The sequence below is a fragment of the Colobus angolensis genome, unplaced genomic scaffold, assembly GCF_000951035.1.
Source record: "Colobus angolensis palliatus isolate OR3802 unplaced genomic scaffold, Cang.pa_1.0 Scaffold84, whole genome shotgun sequence".
Classification (NCBI taxonomy): Eukaryota; Metazoa; Chordata; class Mammalia; order Primates; family Cercopithecidae; genus Colobus; species Colobus angolensis.
The window spans coordinates 4,642,060-4,659,252 of record NW_012122265.1 but is presented as its reverse complement, the minus strand read 5'-3'; the positions used below and the strand labels follow the sequence as shown (position 1 = coordinate 4,659,252).

The following is a 17,193-nucleotide window of genomic DNA, read 5'->3' as shown; positions in this document are numbered from 1 at the left end:
TAGTGAAGGAGATCTTTATGGGTGGGGATATATCATGTTTCCCTACTGAGGTGACCAACTGGTGAAAAGCTCTTTTTATTACAAGAGAACACTGCATTACTAAATTTAAAAGGTCACTAGAGACTAAATTGCTAGGTCTTGATTTCAGCAAATTACTTGAATTCTATCTATAAATTATGACTAATAATTTCAATGCCTATCTTATGTAGCTACTGAGGATGATCAAATGAAACACAGTACAAGAAAATGTTTTAAACTTTACAATTTCATTATTATATAGCTGAGCAGTAGAACCACCTGTCACCAAAAAGATTAGTGATACTGCGGTTACAACTATAATATGGATTATTACCTAAAAGACTTGTCAGTCTGTTTAGTGGGCATTTACTTTAGGAAATCTAAGTGTCTACCCTGGAGCCTCAAAGTATAGTTCCTGAGTCAGTGGCACCAGCAACACCTGGAAACTTAGAAATATAAATGCTTAAAGCCTTTCCTAGACTACTGAATCAGAAATTGTTGCTAGAACATAGCAATCTGTGTCCTAACAAGTCCTTCAGGTAACTCTGATGCGTGCTTAAATTTGAGAACCACACATCTAGTAAAAAGAGAATACGTATGAATAAAATCAAAGGATGAATATACAATATTTGTTATTTGAAACTTTAGAGGTCACAGTGCATAAGTATATTGGCATAAATTACTACTTTTAAAAATCTCCTACAGCTTTGTATTTCAAAACAATACAACTTTCCTTACCCAGCCAAGATTTATTAATTAGCACCTGATTATAATCACTAATCCAATGGTAGCATATAAATTTAGGAGTCAGTAAATTACAAAGTACAAAATAAGTTTGGGTAAGGAATACAGAAACAAATTCTAGTAGCAATGGTTCTGGAAATAGTCATGTTTTGGGGCTTGGATTTCTCTCTGAGGAAGAGTTGCAGCTGTATCTCAAAAATCACACATATCCTGAAGACAACACCCCATAGCATCTCAATGTTCCTTTTGAGGCAAAGGAAGTGTTTCATCACTGACTCAGAGAAAAGACCATTACTTTGGACTGAATCACCAATGTTTCCTGTAGCATTAGATTTGTCACTGGATCTGCTAAGCAACAGAAAAAGTTTCAAGCTTCTTATCTTAAAAGATCTCATAAGATCAAGCTATCATTATTGCTCCCAAACTCAATTAAAGCCCAAAGGTCTGGATATTAATAAAACACATGCAGGACAATAACAAGAGAGAACACTGAAAGATCTTGTGAGACTGCCACCAAAAGTTCCTTGAGATCTTTCTTGTTTTCTCTTTGCCACTTAAAAGAATTTTGACAGCCTCAAGACACCCAGCACCTCTTTGGAGAGATGAACATGGAGTATCCCAGTTAAGAACTGACTTTATCCCTTTTCCCCACCTAGCACTGCTGGGCCTGCAGGTCTCTATCAAACGGTGGACAACAAATAAATAAAACACACACACATCCAAATACAGGTTGATAGTTCATGTAACAAACAGAGATACCATTTGTCAGATTGCTTATGCCCATATAGAAGGGGATATGATAGTTTGCACAGCATATGCACATGAACTGCCAAAATATGGTGTGAAGATTGGCCTGACAAATGATGCTGCAGCATATTATACTGGCCTGCTGCGGGCCCAGGCTTTTCAATAGCTTTGGCATGGATAAGATCTATGAAGGCCAAGCTGAGGTGACTGAAGATGAATGTATAATGTGGAAAGCACTGATGTTCAAACGGGTGCCTTTATCTGCTATTTGGATGCAGGCCTTGCCAGAACTACCACTGGCAATAAAGTTTTTGGTACCCTGAAGGGAGCTGTGGACGGAGGCTTCTCTATCCCTCACAGTACCAAACAATTCCCTGGTTATGATTCTGGAAGCAAAGAATTTAATGTAGAAATACACCAGAAGCACATCATGGGCCAGAATGTTTCAGATTACATGTGCTATTTAATGGAGGAAGATGAAGATGCTTACAAGAAACATTCTCTCAATACATAACAGCGTAACTCCAGACATGATGGGGAAGATGTGTAAGAAAGCTCATGCTGCCATCAGAGAGAATCCAGTCTATGAGAAGAAGCCCAAGAAAGAATTTAAAAGGATGAGGTAGAACCATCCCAAAATGTCCCTTGTATAGACAACAGACTTATTGACAGCAACAAAAAAACAAACAAACAAACAAAAAACAAAAAAACTGACTTTAGAATTAATCCTTAGTTTCTGAGTGAAAGCTAGGTAGAAATGACTTCTTCTTGAGAGGTTTCTTAACTATAAAATGAAATTTCATTAAGGAGAAGATGACTCTGGCTTTTTCTTGGGTCGAAGTTCCTAAACCCTAAAGGGACTTTACTTCCCTCAATCATAAGCTTCCTATATTTAAAGAACCTGGGGTTAAAAGTGAGGGTATGTGTAAGAAGAGCAACTTCAATAATTGATTCCTGCACTCTATATCCTAGGAAATATTTTCCACCTATTCAAAGTAAGCAAGATGGCTAGGTGTGGTGGCTCACGCCTGTAATCCTAGCACTTTGGGAGGCTGATGCAGGTGGATCACTTGAGGTCAGGAGTTCAAGACCATCTGGCCAACATGGTGAAACTCTGTCTCCACTAAAAATACAAAAATTAGCCAGGCGTGGTGGTGTGCATCTGTAGTCCAAGCTACTTGGGAGGCTGAGGTGGGATAGTCGCTTAAACCTGGGAGGCAGAGGTTGCAGTGAGCCAAGATCGCACCACTGTGCTCCAGCCTGGGTGACAGAGTAAGACTGTCTCAAAAAAACAAAAAAACTCAAAACAAAACAAAAAACAAAGTAAAAAAGAGAGGAGCTTGGTTTTAGTTACCTACACTAATTAAAATTATACTGTTTTTTCCTTGGCAAAGCTTTGCCCCACTCTATAAGAAAAGTAGCAACTCTAAACTTTCATCTCCCACATTAGAAAGGACAAGCACAAATACATAATTGCCAAAATTAATTCCTTTTACTCATTCACTCATCTAGCACTTTGGGAGGATACCGTTGGCCTCGGTAAGGTGCTCAATAAAGTGCATTTATTGGGCACCTACTATATTTCGGATATTGTTCTAGGGGCAAAATGAGTCTACAAAGATGCACAGACTTCAGTGATGAGGACATGGATTCCATGCGTCTAGAACACTGGATTTGGTTTCTCTGTCAGCCAAGACCAGTGGTACACAAATTTGAGCGAGCATCCAAATCACCTGCAGGGCTTGTTAAAACACAGATTAATGGGCTCCACTCGAAGAGTTTCTGTTCGGTAGGTCTGAAATGGGGCACTCAAATTAGCATTTCTAACAAGTTTCTAAATGATATTGATGCTGCTGCGGGGGAACCACTTACCAAAACAAATGGCAGCTCTTCACACCATGCCCTTCATCTGAAGAAGGCAAGAGCCTCAAGAATGCTCATAATCACCCACAACCAAGCCTAATGTGAGTTCCCAGAACCACCTCCAGTATCTAAGACCAGTAGTTCCAGATCACGGAAAGAAGGACAAATAACAAGGAAGAGAAAGCTCTCTCTTCCAGAGGCTTTTCTCTCTCCCTGTCTTTTTTTTTTTTTTTAACCCCCTACCATAAGAAATCACTTCTATTTCTCAATACAAGCGTTATGGGAAAAAAATAACACTCATCTACACTTTTTACTTTCCTATATCAACAAAATTATATTTTTTTCTTCCAAATTCAGTTCTCATGGCCTTTTTCCTCTTCTCCTTCTTTGTTTTTTTGTTGGACTACCTCCTTTCTGAACAAATAAAATCGTAGGATTCAAGGAACATTGAGAATTCATTTAATCCCTTCTTGGTCTCAGACAAGACTGTGTCTAAACCATCCCCAAATATAGCAATTTCAGTACAAAGATGAACTGGCTCTAAGAATTTCCATTCAACCTTCTGTCGCATACTAATAAGCATCCCCTTAGCTTTCTTTTCTACAAGCTAATCCACCTCAACTTTAGACTATCCTTATTAGAGTTCCTAAACTTTAAATTATTTTAGTTCTTTAATAAGTTCATTCCACCTTGCCTCAGGGCCTGAATTATGTACATACTGTTCTAGAAGACTTTTTGTTGGAATATGCAAAGGGAAAAGTTAATTTATAGAATAAAAAGAATTGAACTGGATAAAAGAAAGATATATGTATAAATGCCACTAAAAAATAATGCAATGGCATATACTTGATCAATTAGTTGCACGTATTTATTTAAAAATGGTAATGCCCTATGGCTTTAAAAACTTTACATTACAAATCACCAGCCATTTTACACATAAAATGGATGGGAACTAGAGATCTTTTAAAATATGTCACAAATTATACATAACTATGTTTCATGATACTTTAAACAGTAGAGAACATCAATATATTATTCATCTTTTTTGTTTTTTTAATGTTGTATTGACTTTATATTGAAATTGGAGTTGTAGTTAATCATTGCTTTAATTCTGTATGAGATTAAAAATACTGAATTGGGCTGGGAGTGATGGCCCATGCCTGTAATCCCAGCATTTTGGGACACTGAGGCAGGAGGAATGCTTGAGGCCAGGAGTTCAAGAGAAGCCTAGGCAACACAGTGGGATCCTATCTTTACAAAAATTTTAAAAATTAGCCAGGTCGTGGTGGCGTGCTCCTGTGGTCCTAGCTACTCAGAAGGCTGAGGTGGGAGGATCACTTGAGCCCCGGAGGTTGAGGTTGCAGTGAGCCATGATTGTGCCACTGCACTCCAGCTTGGGCAAAAGAGCAAACTGTCTCAAAAAAAAAAAAAAAATAGTAATAAGTAATAAAATAAAAATACTGACTAGATTGTATGATAATTATTTCTCTAAAAATAACCTCTCTGATTTAAGACTTGAAAATCAGAAGATGCAAATAGAAGACAGGATGAAGTCTATATAAAAAGCATGTATTTCTGCATAGTTTAAAAAAGGAGTATAGGTAATATATTGGGTGATTTACTTTATTTTAATTTTGCTCATTCTAAATATCACTATTTAAAATTTAATATTTGCTTCTGGAATGGTGAGGTGATCTAGTCCAGCCTAGGCCTGAAGGACAGGTTTGTTTCCTTGCCTATCAGGATCAAGGTGTACGGTGGAGGCGATGCATTTAGTCTCCAGAGAGAAGGAAGATGCTGCTTGCACAGCACTTCTACTCACCAGTCCATGCAGCAGCAAGGGTGTTGGCTTTGAAGGAAGCCAACTGTCCTGCTCTCCCAGCCAGAGGTAAAGAATTGCATTGGTGGCCACTAGAGGGAGGAGGATTAGGAATAGAGTAAATTGTAGGGAAAAGGCACCCATGAAAAACGCACATGGGACAACCAACACATCACCAACCACCGCCTAGCAGCTACCTCTGAGGGACTGTAATGGGGTCAGTATACACCATTAACCCAGAACCCAGATACCAGTAATTATTGTAGCATCCCAGTATACAGTCCCTTAACTTTGATGGCAGGAGAAGGGAGTTTGAATAGGATTGTGGCAAACACACAGGCACACAGACACACACAACAAGCACATAGCCGTACATTCTCATCTCCCATTACAAGAAGTTGCATCTGTGATGTCTGATTCTTGCTCATTTTCTTTTTTAAAACTTTTGATGTTCTTTACCAAGAATGTGTTCACGAAAGGCAAACAGCCCACCTTCAAGACAGTCTTGGGAGAAGCACCAGCAGAGACACTCATTGTGCCAAGATGTATTTTACCAACAAATCTGCACAAATTACATGAGGTTGAAAACAAATAGAATATAATATAATTAAAGCAAAGTTTCTTTTGCTAAATTACAGCTTGAAGCAAACCTGCAAGAAATGTTTCCAATTAGCTTTTTTAACAAACACAAAGCATAGCTCCGAATGTGTTTTGTTCTCCATCTTGCCCTCTGGGTGGGCTGCCTAGTGGGCATCTTACCTCCAGCACAAGTAGCTGAGCATTCTGACCAAGGCTGATGATTCCATGTAAAGCCAACTTCATTATCTCCACTGCCAGTTCGAGTGATGGGAACATTGAACTTATACCTAATTCCCAAATTCTGTTCTTGAAGCAGAACCTGCCATTGAAAACAACTGGTGAAGACAATTAAAATACAATGAGCCTTCATTCAGATATTTATTATTCCTTTTGAAGAAGAAAATTTCAAAACAAGTCTTATAGGAAATTTAAGATAATATAAAACACATGCATTTATATCAAATTTTCGCTTCCCATTTTCATGCGTATTTTGGAGCCATTGCTTTCATCTGTCTTGTTTGGTTATAAAAATACTATTCAAGCAAGAGCATGATGGCCTTAACTTTGTACAGTTCTAACACCTTTGGGTAAATCATTTTACCTTTGTTTACCTTAATTTCATCACCTGGAAAACAGGGATAGTAAAACCTGCCCCTTCCTACCTCACAAGGAGGAATTACAAACAGAAGAAATACAATGGCAAAGACGCATTTACCATGATGATGAGATTTTCTGAGGTAGGACCTAGAGCTTCCAAGGATTCTGGTTCATCAGTTGGTCTCTTGTAGTGAAAAGCTGTCCCAGCAACATCAAATTTCCTAGGCCAGTCAATAGTCCAGGCACCATTAATATAGTAATCATCTCCTTCAGATTTTAAAGCTAGAAAACAAATCACAATTCACCTAAAAATGTGAAACTTCATTTACCAAAGTGTCACTGATTAATTACTGCAATAAAGTATACAATGAATGCCGATTTCCACTTAGAGATATGACTCTTGATCATATTCTTAAGTACAAATTAAAATGGTGATTTTTCATGTGAATGGTAAGAAGATATTACTTAAGTATTTATAATGTCATTAATAGAAAGCAATGAAAGGTTAACCTGGAGGAATAAACATGTGGAATTAGCAAGGAAAATTATGAGAAAAGGAATAACTAGAGATGAGAGTTAACATGAGGGTGGGGAGCAGGTTTTCCTTTCCAAATATTGAAATAGTAATTAAATGGATATGGGGTGGGGACGACCTGTTGCACCTGGACACAGACTGATCAACAGAACACAAATCAAACAGATTTAAGAAATATACCCAAGTACATATGAGAATTCTGTTTATGATAAAGGACGTATCTTAAATTAGTAAAGGGAAGATAACAAGAAATGGCGGTAAGGCAAAAGACTATTCTTTTGGCAAAAAAAATGCTGAATTTATATTTCTTTTTTTTTTTTTTTTTGAGACGGAGTCTCGCTCTGTCGCCCAGGCTGGAGTGCAGTGGCCGGATCTCAGCTCACTGCAAGCTCCGCCTCCTGGGTTTACGCCATTCTCCTGCCTCTACCTCCCGAGTAGCTGGGACTACAGGCGCCCGCCACCTCGCCCGGCTAGTTTTTTTGTATTTTTTTAGTAGAGACGGGGTTTCACTGTGTTAGCCAGGATGGTCTCGATCTCCTGACCTCGTGATCCGCCCGCCTCGGCCTCCCAAAGTGCTGGGATTACAGGCTTGAGCCACCGCGCCCGGCCTCATTCTTTATATAAGAATAAATGCCACAATTCAATTCCTAGGCACACATCCAAAAGAATTGAAAACAGGTACTCAAACAAATACTTGGAAACACATATTCGTAGTAGCACTATTTCCAATAGCCCCAAATCAGAACAACCCAAATGTTCATCAATGGATGAATAAACAAACAAATGGTGATATTATAATGTAACAGAATGTTATTCAGCCATAACAAGTAATGAAGTATTGATAACAAGCTGTAATGTGATGAACCTCAAAAACATTAAGTGGAAGAGACCAGACAGAAAAGATCACATATAGTATGCTTTCATTTATATAAAATATCCAGAGTAGGTAAAAAGCCACAGAGATAGAAAGCAGATGGGTAGTTGCCAGGGGATGGGGAATGGGGAGAATGGGGAGGATGGGGAGTAACCTGCTTAATGGATATGGGTTTCTTTCTGGGGTGATGTAAATGTTTTGGAATGTTCTAAACGCCACTTAATTGTTCACTTCAAATGGTTAATTTTATATAATGTTAATTTCACCTCAATAAAAACAAAGTTAAAAAAAGAGAGAAAGGATAAATGCCAGATGGGTAAATATTTAAATATAAAAATAGTTAAATCTTAAAATGTCAGGAGAAAATATAGAACTTTTTTTCCTCATAATATTAGGGTATGAAAAGTTTTTCTAAGCATGATAAAAAAACTCAGAAAAAATGTTAATAGATAAACATGCATACTTTAAAAAAAATCTCTTACAAGAAATACACACACACACACACACAGTTTAAAAGTACATGTGGCTGAAAAAGTATTTTTAGTACTAACATACAAAAACTCCTATAAACAAACAAGAAATAAATAAACATGTCAGTTTAATATTTTGTTAGTATGCTAGCTGATTGCAAAAACTGTGATTCATCAGTCCAGATAAACAAGTAGCCCAAAAGGACTAAAGGGCCATGGTACAGAGTCTCTGACTCTCTAGACCTCCAGCTCTTGTCCTTCATACTACAGCCATTGTCATCTCCCAACCCCCATTTGCCTGGCAAAAACATTTGTAGTTTCTTAACTTCAGATATGTTTTCAAGATTCATTTAACTGCCAAAAAATAAATCTAATTAACCTTTTGAGACAGGAACAAGCAAATAGAAGAACTACCTGGCCTTGAACTTTTCCCGAACTTAAAAATTTTTATTTTCAACTCTCACTTGCAGTGGTTTTCTGTCTAGTTTAAAACATTTGGTTTTATAAGGACATCTGAGACTGTCATATATGAAATAGTAAAAATAAAGATAAAAACAACTAAGCAGCTTTGAATTCTGCTTCTCCTTCAGTTTGAGCTCTCACTTCCTTGTTTTTTTTTTTTTTCTTTTTTTTTTTATACAACTACTAAATGAAGGAATTCTAACACCTCTTGGCTGTTAGGAATATATAACTAATGGTGCCATAATGTAGCTCAGAAAAATGCCAACCATTTAAGAGGCATTAAGTAAGAATGACTAAAGGAAGATGATGTGGCATTATGAAAAGAGAATTACCAGAGGGGGAAAAAGCTGAGGCTAGAAATCTTTTTCTTTTGAGTATTATTGATGCAGAAAATAATTCAGAATTATGGTGTAAAAATAAAGAAGTCTTCTTAAATAAAAGAAGAGGCTGATGATACTGGTGTTGTGTCTCAAGACACACTCTGGATGTACCCTTATTTTTAAAAGCTTTCAGAGAAAGGGAATGTTATTTTAACTAAAATAAAAACTCATTTAGGTCTCACTAAGGGTTTCTGGAGAGACTAAAACCAACTCAAAGGATTAAACATCAAATAAATAGAACTTCTACTCACTTTCATGTTGAAATAACTGGTATTAGACTTGCCCTCCCATTGTAAATAATCAGAAAACTCACAAAATGTGTGAATCAGCTGTTCTCACGCACTGAACAGGACTGTGCAGAGACCATGATCTCCACAACTTTCTGCTTCGAGACACTTTCTTTAGGTGGAGAACCCACCCATGGTGGTCTCACCAAGTGAAGAAGAGAGGTCAGAAACTGGGAAGGCTGACATAGCTGGAATATGCAGGCCCAAAGAACAAGAGAGGAGGGAGGAAATCTGTGGCTGAATATGGATCTGCATATGCATAGGATAAAATTACATAAAGTCAGGCAAAAAAACAACTGTGGAGCAGTAAGCAGAACTACTGCATTTCAATCACCGGGCCATTCAATAGACACCCAAGAAGAATCATACTTTTGTAGGAGAGCTGAGCAAGCTCTAGAATAAAGAATATTCTGGATTTACCCAAACAAAGCTCAAAAGCAAACATCAAAAGGATCAAGCCTATCTACAAGTTACTTAACACCCTTTAAAGAAATAAATCAAAATCCAGGCTCTCAACAAAGAAATATTCACAATGTACAACATCCAATGAGAAATTACTACCAGTGTGGAAAAGGAGGAGAATGTGATTCAAACAGGAAGAAGGCAAAGCCAAAGAAACAGACTCAGAAATAACAAAAATTATGGAATTAGCAGAAGATAATTTTCAAGTAGCTATTATATTCAAGAACTTTAAATGAAAACGTAAATATAATGAGAAGAAACATGATGACATTACATGTATATACACACATATTTGTAACAGATGGAAACTGAGATCTATACAAAGAAAGGAAGCATGCCAGATAATGGTAAATATGTGGGTAAATGCAAAATAATTTTGCTTGTTTAAAAATTGTTTTTAAAGATAATTGGCTCTTTGAAACAAAAATAATAACCATATATTGTGGGATTTATAACATATAAAGAAGTAAAAAGTATTTAAAAAAACAGCATAGAGAATGGAATGGGACAATGGAAGTAAACTGTTGCAAGGGCCTTACATTATATAGTGCAATATTATTTGGAAATGTGCACTTGAGAAGAATGCATATTCTGCTATTTTTGGGTTAGTATACCATTAATGTTCATTAAATTAAAGGCCGCAACTATCCTTTGGTTGGATAGTTTTTTCATGTTTTTTATATTCTTACTTGCTGCCTTCTTGTTGAAGAATTACTGAAAGAATTATGTTGATATCTCCCATTAGAATTGTGGATTTGTTTAAGTGTTCTTATTAATGGCAAAAGCCGCGATTACTTTTGCACCAACCCAATAGTTTGTAAGATTTTTGCTTCATTTATTTTGAAACTATGTTTTAGGTGTGTAGACATTTATGATTGTTACATCTTCTTGATATCTTGAGCATTTTATCATTTTCAAATGTTTCTCTATATTCCTGATAATATTCTATGACCTTACAAAATGGTGCAATATTATTTGGAAATGTATTATGATAAATTAAAAATGCATTTTGTAAATCCTAAAGCAACCACTAATTAAACAGAGCAAAGAAGTATAGCTAATAAGCTATTTACTAGAGATTAAATGGAATACAATAAAACCCATGGTTAATCTAAAAGAAGACATGAAAGGAGAATAAAAGGGGAAAAAAACCACACACAGGACCAACAGAAAAACAACAAGATGGTAGGCTTAAACCCAACAATATTGATAATTACATTAAATATAAATGAGCTAAACAAGAAGTTACCAAATTTACGACCCACCTCCTGTTTTTGTAGATGAAGTTCTATTGGAACACAGTCACACCCATTTATTTATTACCTATGTCTGCTTGCACACGGCAATGGTAGAAGTGAATAGTTGTAACAGAGACTATAAGATTTACTGTCTGACCCTTAACAGAAATAGTTGCCGACCCCAACCCCCCACCAAACTAAAGACTATAATTTAAAAATGCAATGATTGTTAGACATAATAAAAAACAAGGATCAAACTACATGTGTCCTAAAAGAAACAGATTTTAAAGACAGATGTACCTACATATGAAAAGTGAATAGACAGAAAAAGATTTACCATGCAAACACTGATCAGAAGACAGCTGGGGCAGCTAGATTGGTATCAGATAAAACAGACTTTGGGTCAAAGAATACTTTTAAGAGATGGGTATCTCATTATGTTGCCCAGGCTGATCTCAAACTCCTGAACTCGATGATTCTCCTGCCTCTGCCTCCCGAGTGGTTGGAATTACAGGCATGTGCCACCATGCCAGACTGGTCATAGAATATTATCAGGAATATAGAGAAACATTTGAAAATGATAAAATGCTCAATATATCAAGAAGATGTAACAATCATAAATGTCTACACACCTAAAACATAGTTTCAAAATAAATGAAGCAAAAATCTTACAAACTATTGGGTTGGTGCAAAAGTAATCGCGGCTTTTGCCATTAATAAGAACAGTAAACAAATCCACAATTCTAATGGGAGATATCAACATAATTCTTTCAGTAATTATTCAACAAGAAGGCAGCAAGTAATGGTATACTAACCCAAAAATAGCAGAATATACATTCTTTTCAAGTGCACACATGCTAGACTATAAGACAACCTTAACAAAAAAACTAAAATCATATAAGGTGTGTTTTCTGTCCATAATAGAATTAAACTAGAAATCAGTATCAGAAAAGTATTTGTGAGACACTAAAATATTTGGAAATTAAATAATACCTTCTAAGCCATGGGTCACAAGATAAATAAGGAAATATTTAAAACTTCATAAGGAAAATACAATGTATCAAACGTCTGATGAAATTTATAGTAAAAAAATGCTTGTTTTATAGTAGAAAAAAGATTTTTAATCAGTAATTTAAGTTTGTATCTTGAGAAGCTAGAACAAATAAGAACAAATTAAACAAAGTGAATAGAAAAAAAGAAACACACAGAAGAGTGGGAATCAATGTAATGCAAAATAGACAAACAATACAGAAAATCATTTAAACCATAAGCTTGTTCTTTAAAAAATCAATACAATTAATAAAGCCCTTGTTACGATTACCAAGGTAAAGAAAGAAGACACAAATTTTCAATATGGAAAATGAAAAGAAGAGCCATTGTTACAGATCCTACAGATATTAAAAGCATAATAAGAAAATATTATGCATAATTTTATGCCAATAAATTTGAAAACTTTGCTATAAAAATTCCCACATTAAAAACTTCCCACAAAGACAACTCCATTCTAGATGGCTTCACAGTTGAATTCTATCAAACATTAAAAAATAATAACAATTCTCTCCAGAGAAAGGAACACTTCTCAAGCCATTTTATGAAGCCAGGCTTAACCTGATATAAAAACCAGCAAAGAAATCACAAGAAAAAGACTCTAGAAAAATATCTCTCATGAACATAGGTCCAAATATTCTTAATAAAATATTAGCTAAATCAATTCCAGCAATATATAAGAGTAATAATAGAACATGAAAAAGTGGTTTATAGCCCAAGAATATTAGATGGATTTTACATTTGAAAATCAATCAATGTATTTACTATATTAACAGAAAAAGGGAGGGCAAAACCCAACCTAATCATGTCAATAGATTCAGACATCTTCAATATCTATTCATGACTAAAACTCTTAGAAAACTAGAAATAAAAGGGAACATCCTCAAACTGACAAAGAGTCATTACATAAATCTTCTAGCTAACGTTATATTTAATGGTTAAAAACAACAAGGAATGATTTGCCTTTAAGATTGGTTGAAAACAAAAGGCCACCTAGTCTCCTTATTTATTCAACATTGTACTAAAGGTCATGAACACTACTATAAGGCAAGAAAAAACAAATAAAGGGCATAAAGATAGGAAAGATAGAAGTAAAAGTGCCTTTGTTCAAGGATGACATGATAATATATAGAGAAAATCCAAATGAATTTACAAAACAACTGTCAGAAGTAATATGTGAGTGAACCAGGTTTCAGGATATGAGGGCAATATAAAAAGAAATCAACTATATTATTACATAACAACAAAAAACTGGAAATTAAATTAAAATACAGTAGTATTTACAATAGCACCAAAAAGCATGATTAGATTTAACAGAACATGTGTGCAAGACCTATATACTACAAATGAAACATTGGTGAAAAAATTTTAAAAAGACCTAAATAAATGTAGAGGTAAATCTTTTCACGTATTAGAAAACTCAATTTTAAGATGTCAGTTCTCCACAATTTAATCTATAGATTCCATATACTCTCTTTTTGTATAAAAAGACTTGTCTCAATTGACAAGTTCATGCTAATATGTATATAGAAATACAAAGGACCTAGAAAAGCAAAAATAATTTTGAGAAAGAGCACATTCAAGGACTAATGCTTCTGGATTTTGAGACCCACTGGGAAGTTCGATTACTCAATACAGTGTGGTGCCGGTTTAAGAACAGAAACCTAGATCAATGGGTGAGAAGAGAAATAGACTCATCCATGTATGCTTAATTGATCTCTCACAAATGTATCAGGGTCATTCAATGGAAGAAGTGATAGTCTTTTCAACAAACAGTGTTACAGCAATTGAATATTCATATGAAAAAATGGAACATCAACCCTTACTTTATACCTTATATAAAAATTAACTTAAAATGACTACATGTGTTTGTTTTTCAATTTTATTTTTGAATTTCATGCATCTTACTTTTCTTATCATAGTTTCAAGTCTTAAGTTCATTACTCTAAGTGTTAAATCAAAGGACAGGGTATTACTCAAGTAAATAAATAATTGTTCTTCCCCAAATAGATTTGCCTGGTTGTCTCTCCCCCTCACAGGTATCAGTCATAGTATGCACAATACACGTCTTTAATGACTGTATTTTGTATTTGTATTTTACATTTAATGAATATATTTTATATTTTGTAGACCATATATTTAAACATAAAAATAAAAACTATAGCTTCTTAAATATTGAAAACTACCTTTTCAATCTTGGAGCAGGCAAAATTTCTAAGATAGGACATGAAAGCACAAACCATTAAAAAATTAATAAATTGAATTTCATCAAAATTAAAAGACACTTCAAAAAATGAAGAAGCAAGCAGAAACTAGGAGAAAATATCCATAAAATATATCTGACAAAGACTTCTATCCAGAATATATAAAGAACTCATAATTCAAAAAAAGGAAAAAAAAGTTAAATGGGTAAAATATTTGTGTAGACTCTTCACTAAAAAAAAAATCCATATGGGTAAAATTAAAAAGACTGACAATACCAAATACTGACAAGGATGTAGAGCAGCTGGAACTCTTCTGTATTACTGAAGAAATATAAAATAATACATCCATTTTGGGAAACATTTTCATACTTTCTTTTTTCCAGCTTTGTTGAGGTATAACTCACAAATAAAATATTGTAAGTTTAAGGTATGCAATGTGATGATTTTATATACATAAACACTGTGAAGTGAATACCACAATCAAGCTAATGTACATATCCATAACTTCCTACAGTTGCCTTTTTTGTATGTGGTGACAATAAGATCTATTCTCTTAACAAATTTCAAGTATACAATACGTTTTATTAACTTTTAAGTATATTAAGTATATTAGATATGCAGAACTTATTCCTCTTATAACTGAAAGTTTGTACTCTTTGACCAACATCTTCCCATTCCACCTCCTCCCTGCCCCCTCGTAAATACCCTTACACTCTCTGTTTGACTTTTTTAGAATCCACATGTAAGTAAGATCATGCAGTATTTGCCTTTCTGTGTCTGGCTTATGTAGCTTAGCATGATGTCCTCCAGGTTCATCCATATTGTTGCAAATGAAAAGTTTCCTTGTTTTTTTAAGGCTGAATAATATTCTATTGCATACAGATAAAACAAGTTTTTGTATCCATTCATCTGTTGACAGATATTTATGTTGCTTCCATATCTTAGCTATTGTGAATAAGGCTGTAATGATCATGTGAGTGTGGATATCTCTTTGAGATAGTGGTTTATTTTATTTTACTTATTTTTTTGAGACGGAGTCTCGCTCAGTCGCCCAGGCTGGAGTGCAGTGGCGCGATCTCGGCTCACTGCAGGCTGCGCCTCCCGGGTTCACGCCATTCTCCTGCCTCAGTCCCCCAAGTAGCTGGCACCACAGGCGCCTGCCACCACGCTCGGCTAATTTTTTTGTATTTTTAGTAGAGATGGGGTTTCACCGTGTTAGCCAGGATGGTCTCGATCTCCTGACCTCGTGATCCACCCGCCTCGGCCTCCCAAAGTGCTGGGATTACAGGCATGAGCCACCACGCCTGGCATGATTTTTTTTTTTTTTTACATATAAAATAACCCAGTGAAGAGTACGCTATAAATTATAATTTTTCTCTTTAGCATTGTACATGTGGTCCTATAAAACTTGGAGCTTACTTCATTTTTAGCATGAAAGTGATCTACCTCAAAGCAGCATGCATTTTCCTTCATGATACGGTGCTATTTTTCCTCATTAACTAAAATCTAGCAAACTAACATACCAGTCTAACATACCAATATAGTTCTTTGACATGGCAACTTCTCTGACTTCGATGTGAACAGAGCCTCTTGGTATCTGCACCACTTCCATGTAGCCTGGAACACAGAAGATGGCCAGTATTAAGCAGCCTTGGTCAGGAAATGAGAATTTGGTAACCATTCAATACTAATAGTTTCTTTATTATTCCATTCTTTCTTTGACTTTGCATTTTATGAGTTATGAAATATGGGCAAATTACCCTTTGGGTTCATGAACACATTTTAGAGAAATAGTATTTAACAGTCTTTTTCTCTAAAATCATCTCAAGATATTTTAAAAGCCTCAATACGTATAATAATGGTTCCTTTTCTTCCTCAGCACATGCCCCTCATATCAATGCTCTGTGAGAATGTACACCTTAAAGAAACATGGCTAAATGAAGTTAAGTAGGGAGAATATTTCCTTAAAATATCTTACATGAAGCCACGTTTGACACTAAAATGACTGAAAGCAATTTGGGGAAGAAAATATTGTCTCCCTAAATAAAGAAATCTGAAAAAAGGGGGTAGAGGAAACCAAGGGTTTTGGCTCCTCCAAGTACACCAGAGGTGTGAGGAAGAGTTCTCTCTACATACTCACCTCCCCTGGGCAGTGAATCATTGAAGAACCCTTCAATGGCATCACATGTGCTTCCGTCCCCTCCACAGACTCGACATCTATCTTCCCTAGCGTCAGATCCCAAAATATTATCACAACCTACGTGCTGAAAACACAGAGGAATATTCAGTGTGTCAAGAGAGAAATTCTTGGAATCATAACCAATCAAATACATATAACTTATTTATTTGCTTGTTTTTCCAGTAAAGAAAATAAAAATAAGGTAATCCATGAATAAAAACCATACTTGGGTCTTTGTTATTTGAAAAACTTGGATACTGCCACAAAAATGACTTTTTCTTCAAGAAAATAAAGTATCCCTTGCCTACAGATACATAAACACACACAAATATCATACACAAACTGAATCATTATCAGATATATTTATAGACAGGTAGCCAGAAGGATAGCAACTTCTCCAAGAAATTATGAGACTATGTAAAATGGTGCTTTTTATCTCATCTTTCTCAGTTTGAAGCACTTAATTTGTGCTTCTCTTTAAAGTAAAACAAAACCAGACAAGTAAAAAAATTTATGAAAATAGTGGTTTTTGTGGCTTTTCTTATTATGACACAATCATACACAGATCTAGGAAAGTAGCATGGATTTGCTCCTACAATTCCCAACTAGTCTGACTAATTCCCTAAAGCAAATGCTTTAATAAGATAAAGACTAACTCCACAATGAAAACCATTGTAAATGCTTCAAA

General features: G+C 35.3%; 1 protein-coding gene across 1 annotated transcript in view; it reads right to left on the bottom strand.

Moving 5' to 3' along the window:
* The window catches only part of ADAMTS6 (ADAM metallopeptidase with thrombospondin type 1 motif, 6), a 176,644-nt gene that overhangs the window by 53,953 nt on the left and 105,498 nt on the right, over positions 1-17,193 (bottom strand). Inside the window, exons 10-13 of the mRNA XM_011930125.1 lie at positions 16,467-16,590; positions 15,863-15,943; positions 6,486-6,649; positions 5,951-6,089 (exon numbers count right to left, since the gene is read on the bottom strand). Of these exons, the coding sequence (XP_011785515.1) occupies positions 5,951-6,089; positions 6,486-6,649; positions 15,863-15,943; positions 16,467-16,590 (508 nt within the window). The remainder of the gene's footprint in view (positions 1-5,950; positions 6,090-6,485; positions 6,650-15,862; positions 15,944-16,466; positions 16,591-17,193) is intronic.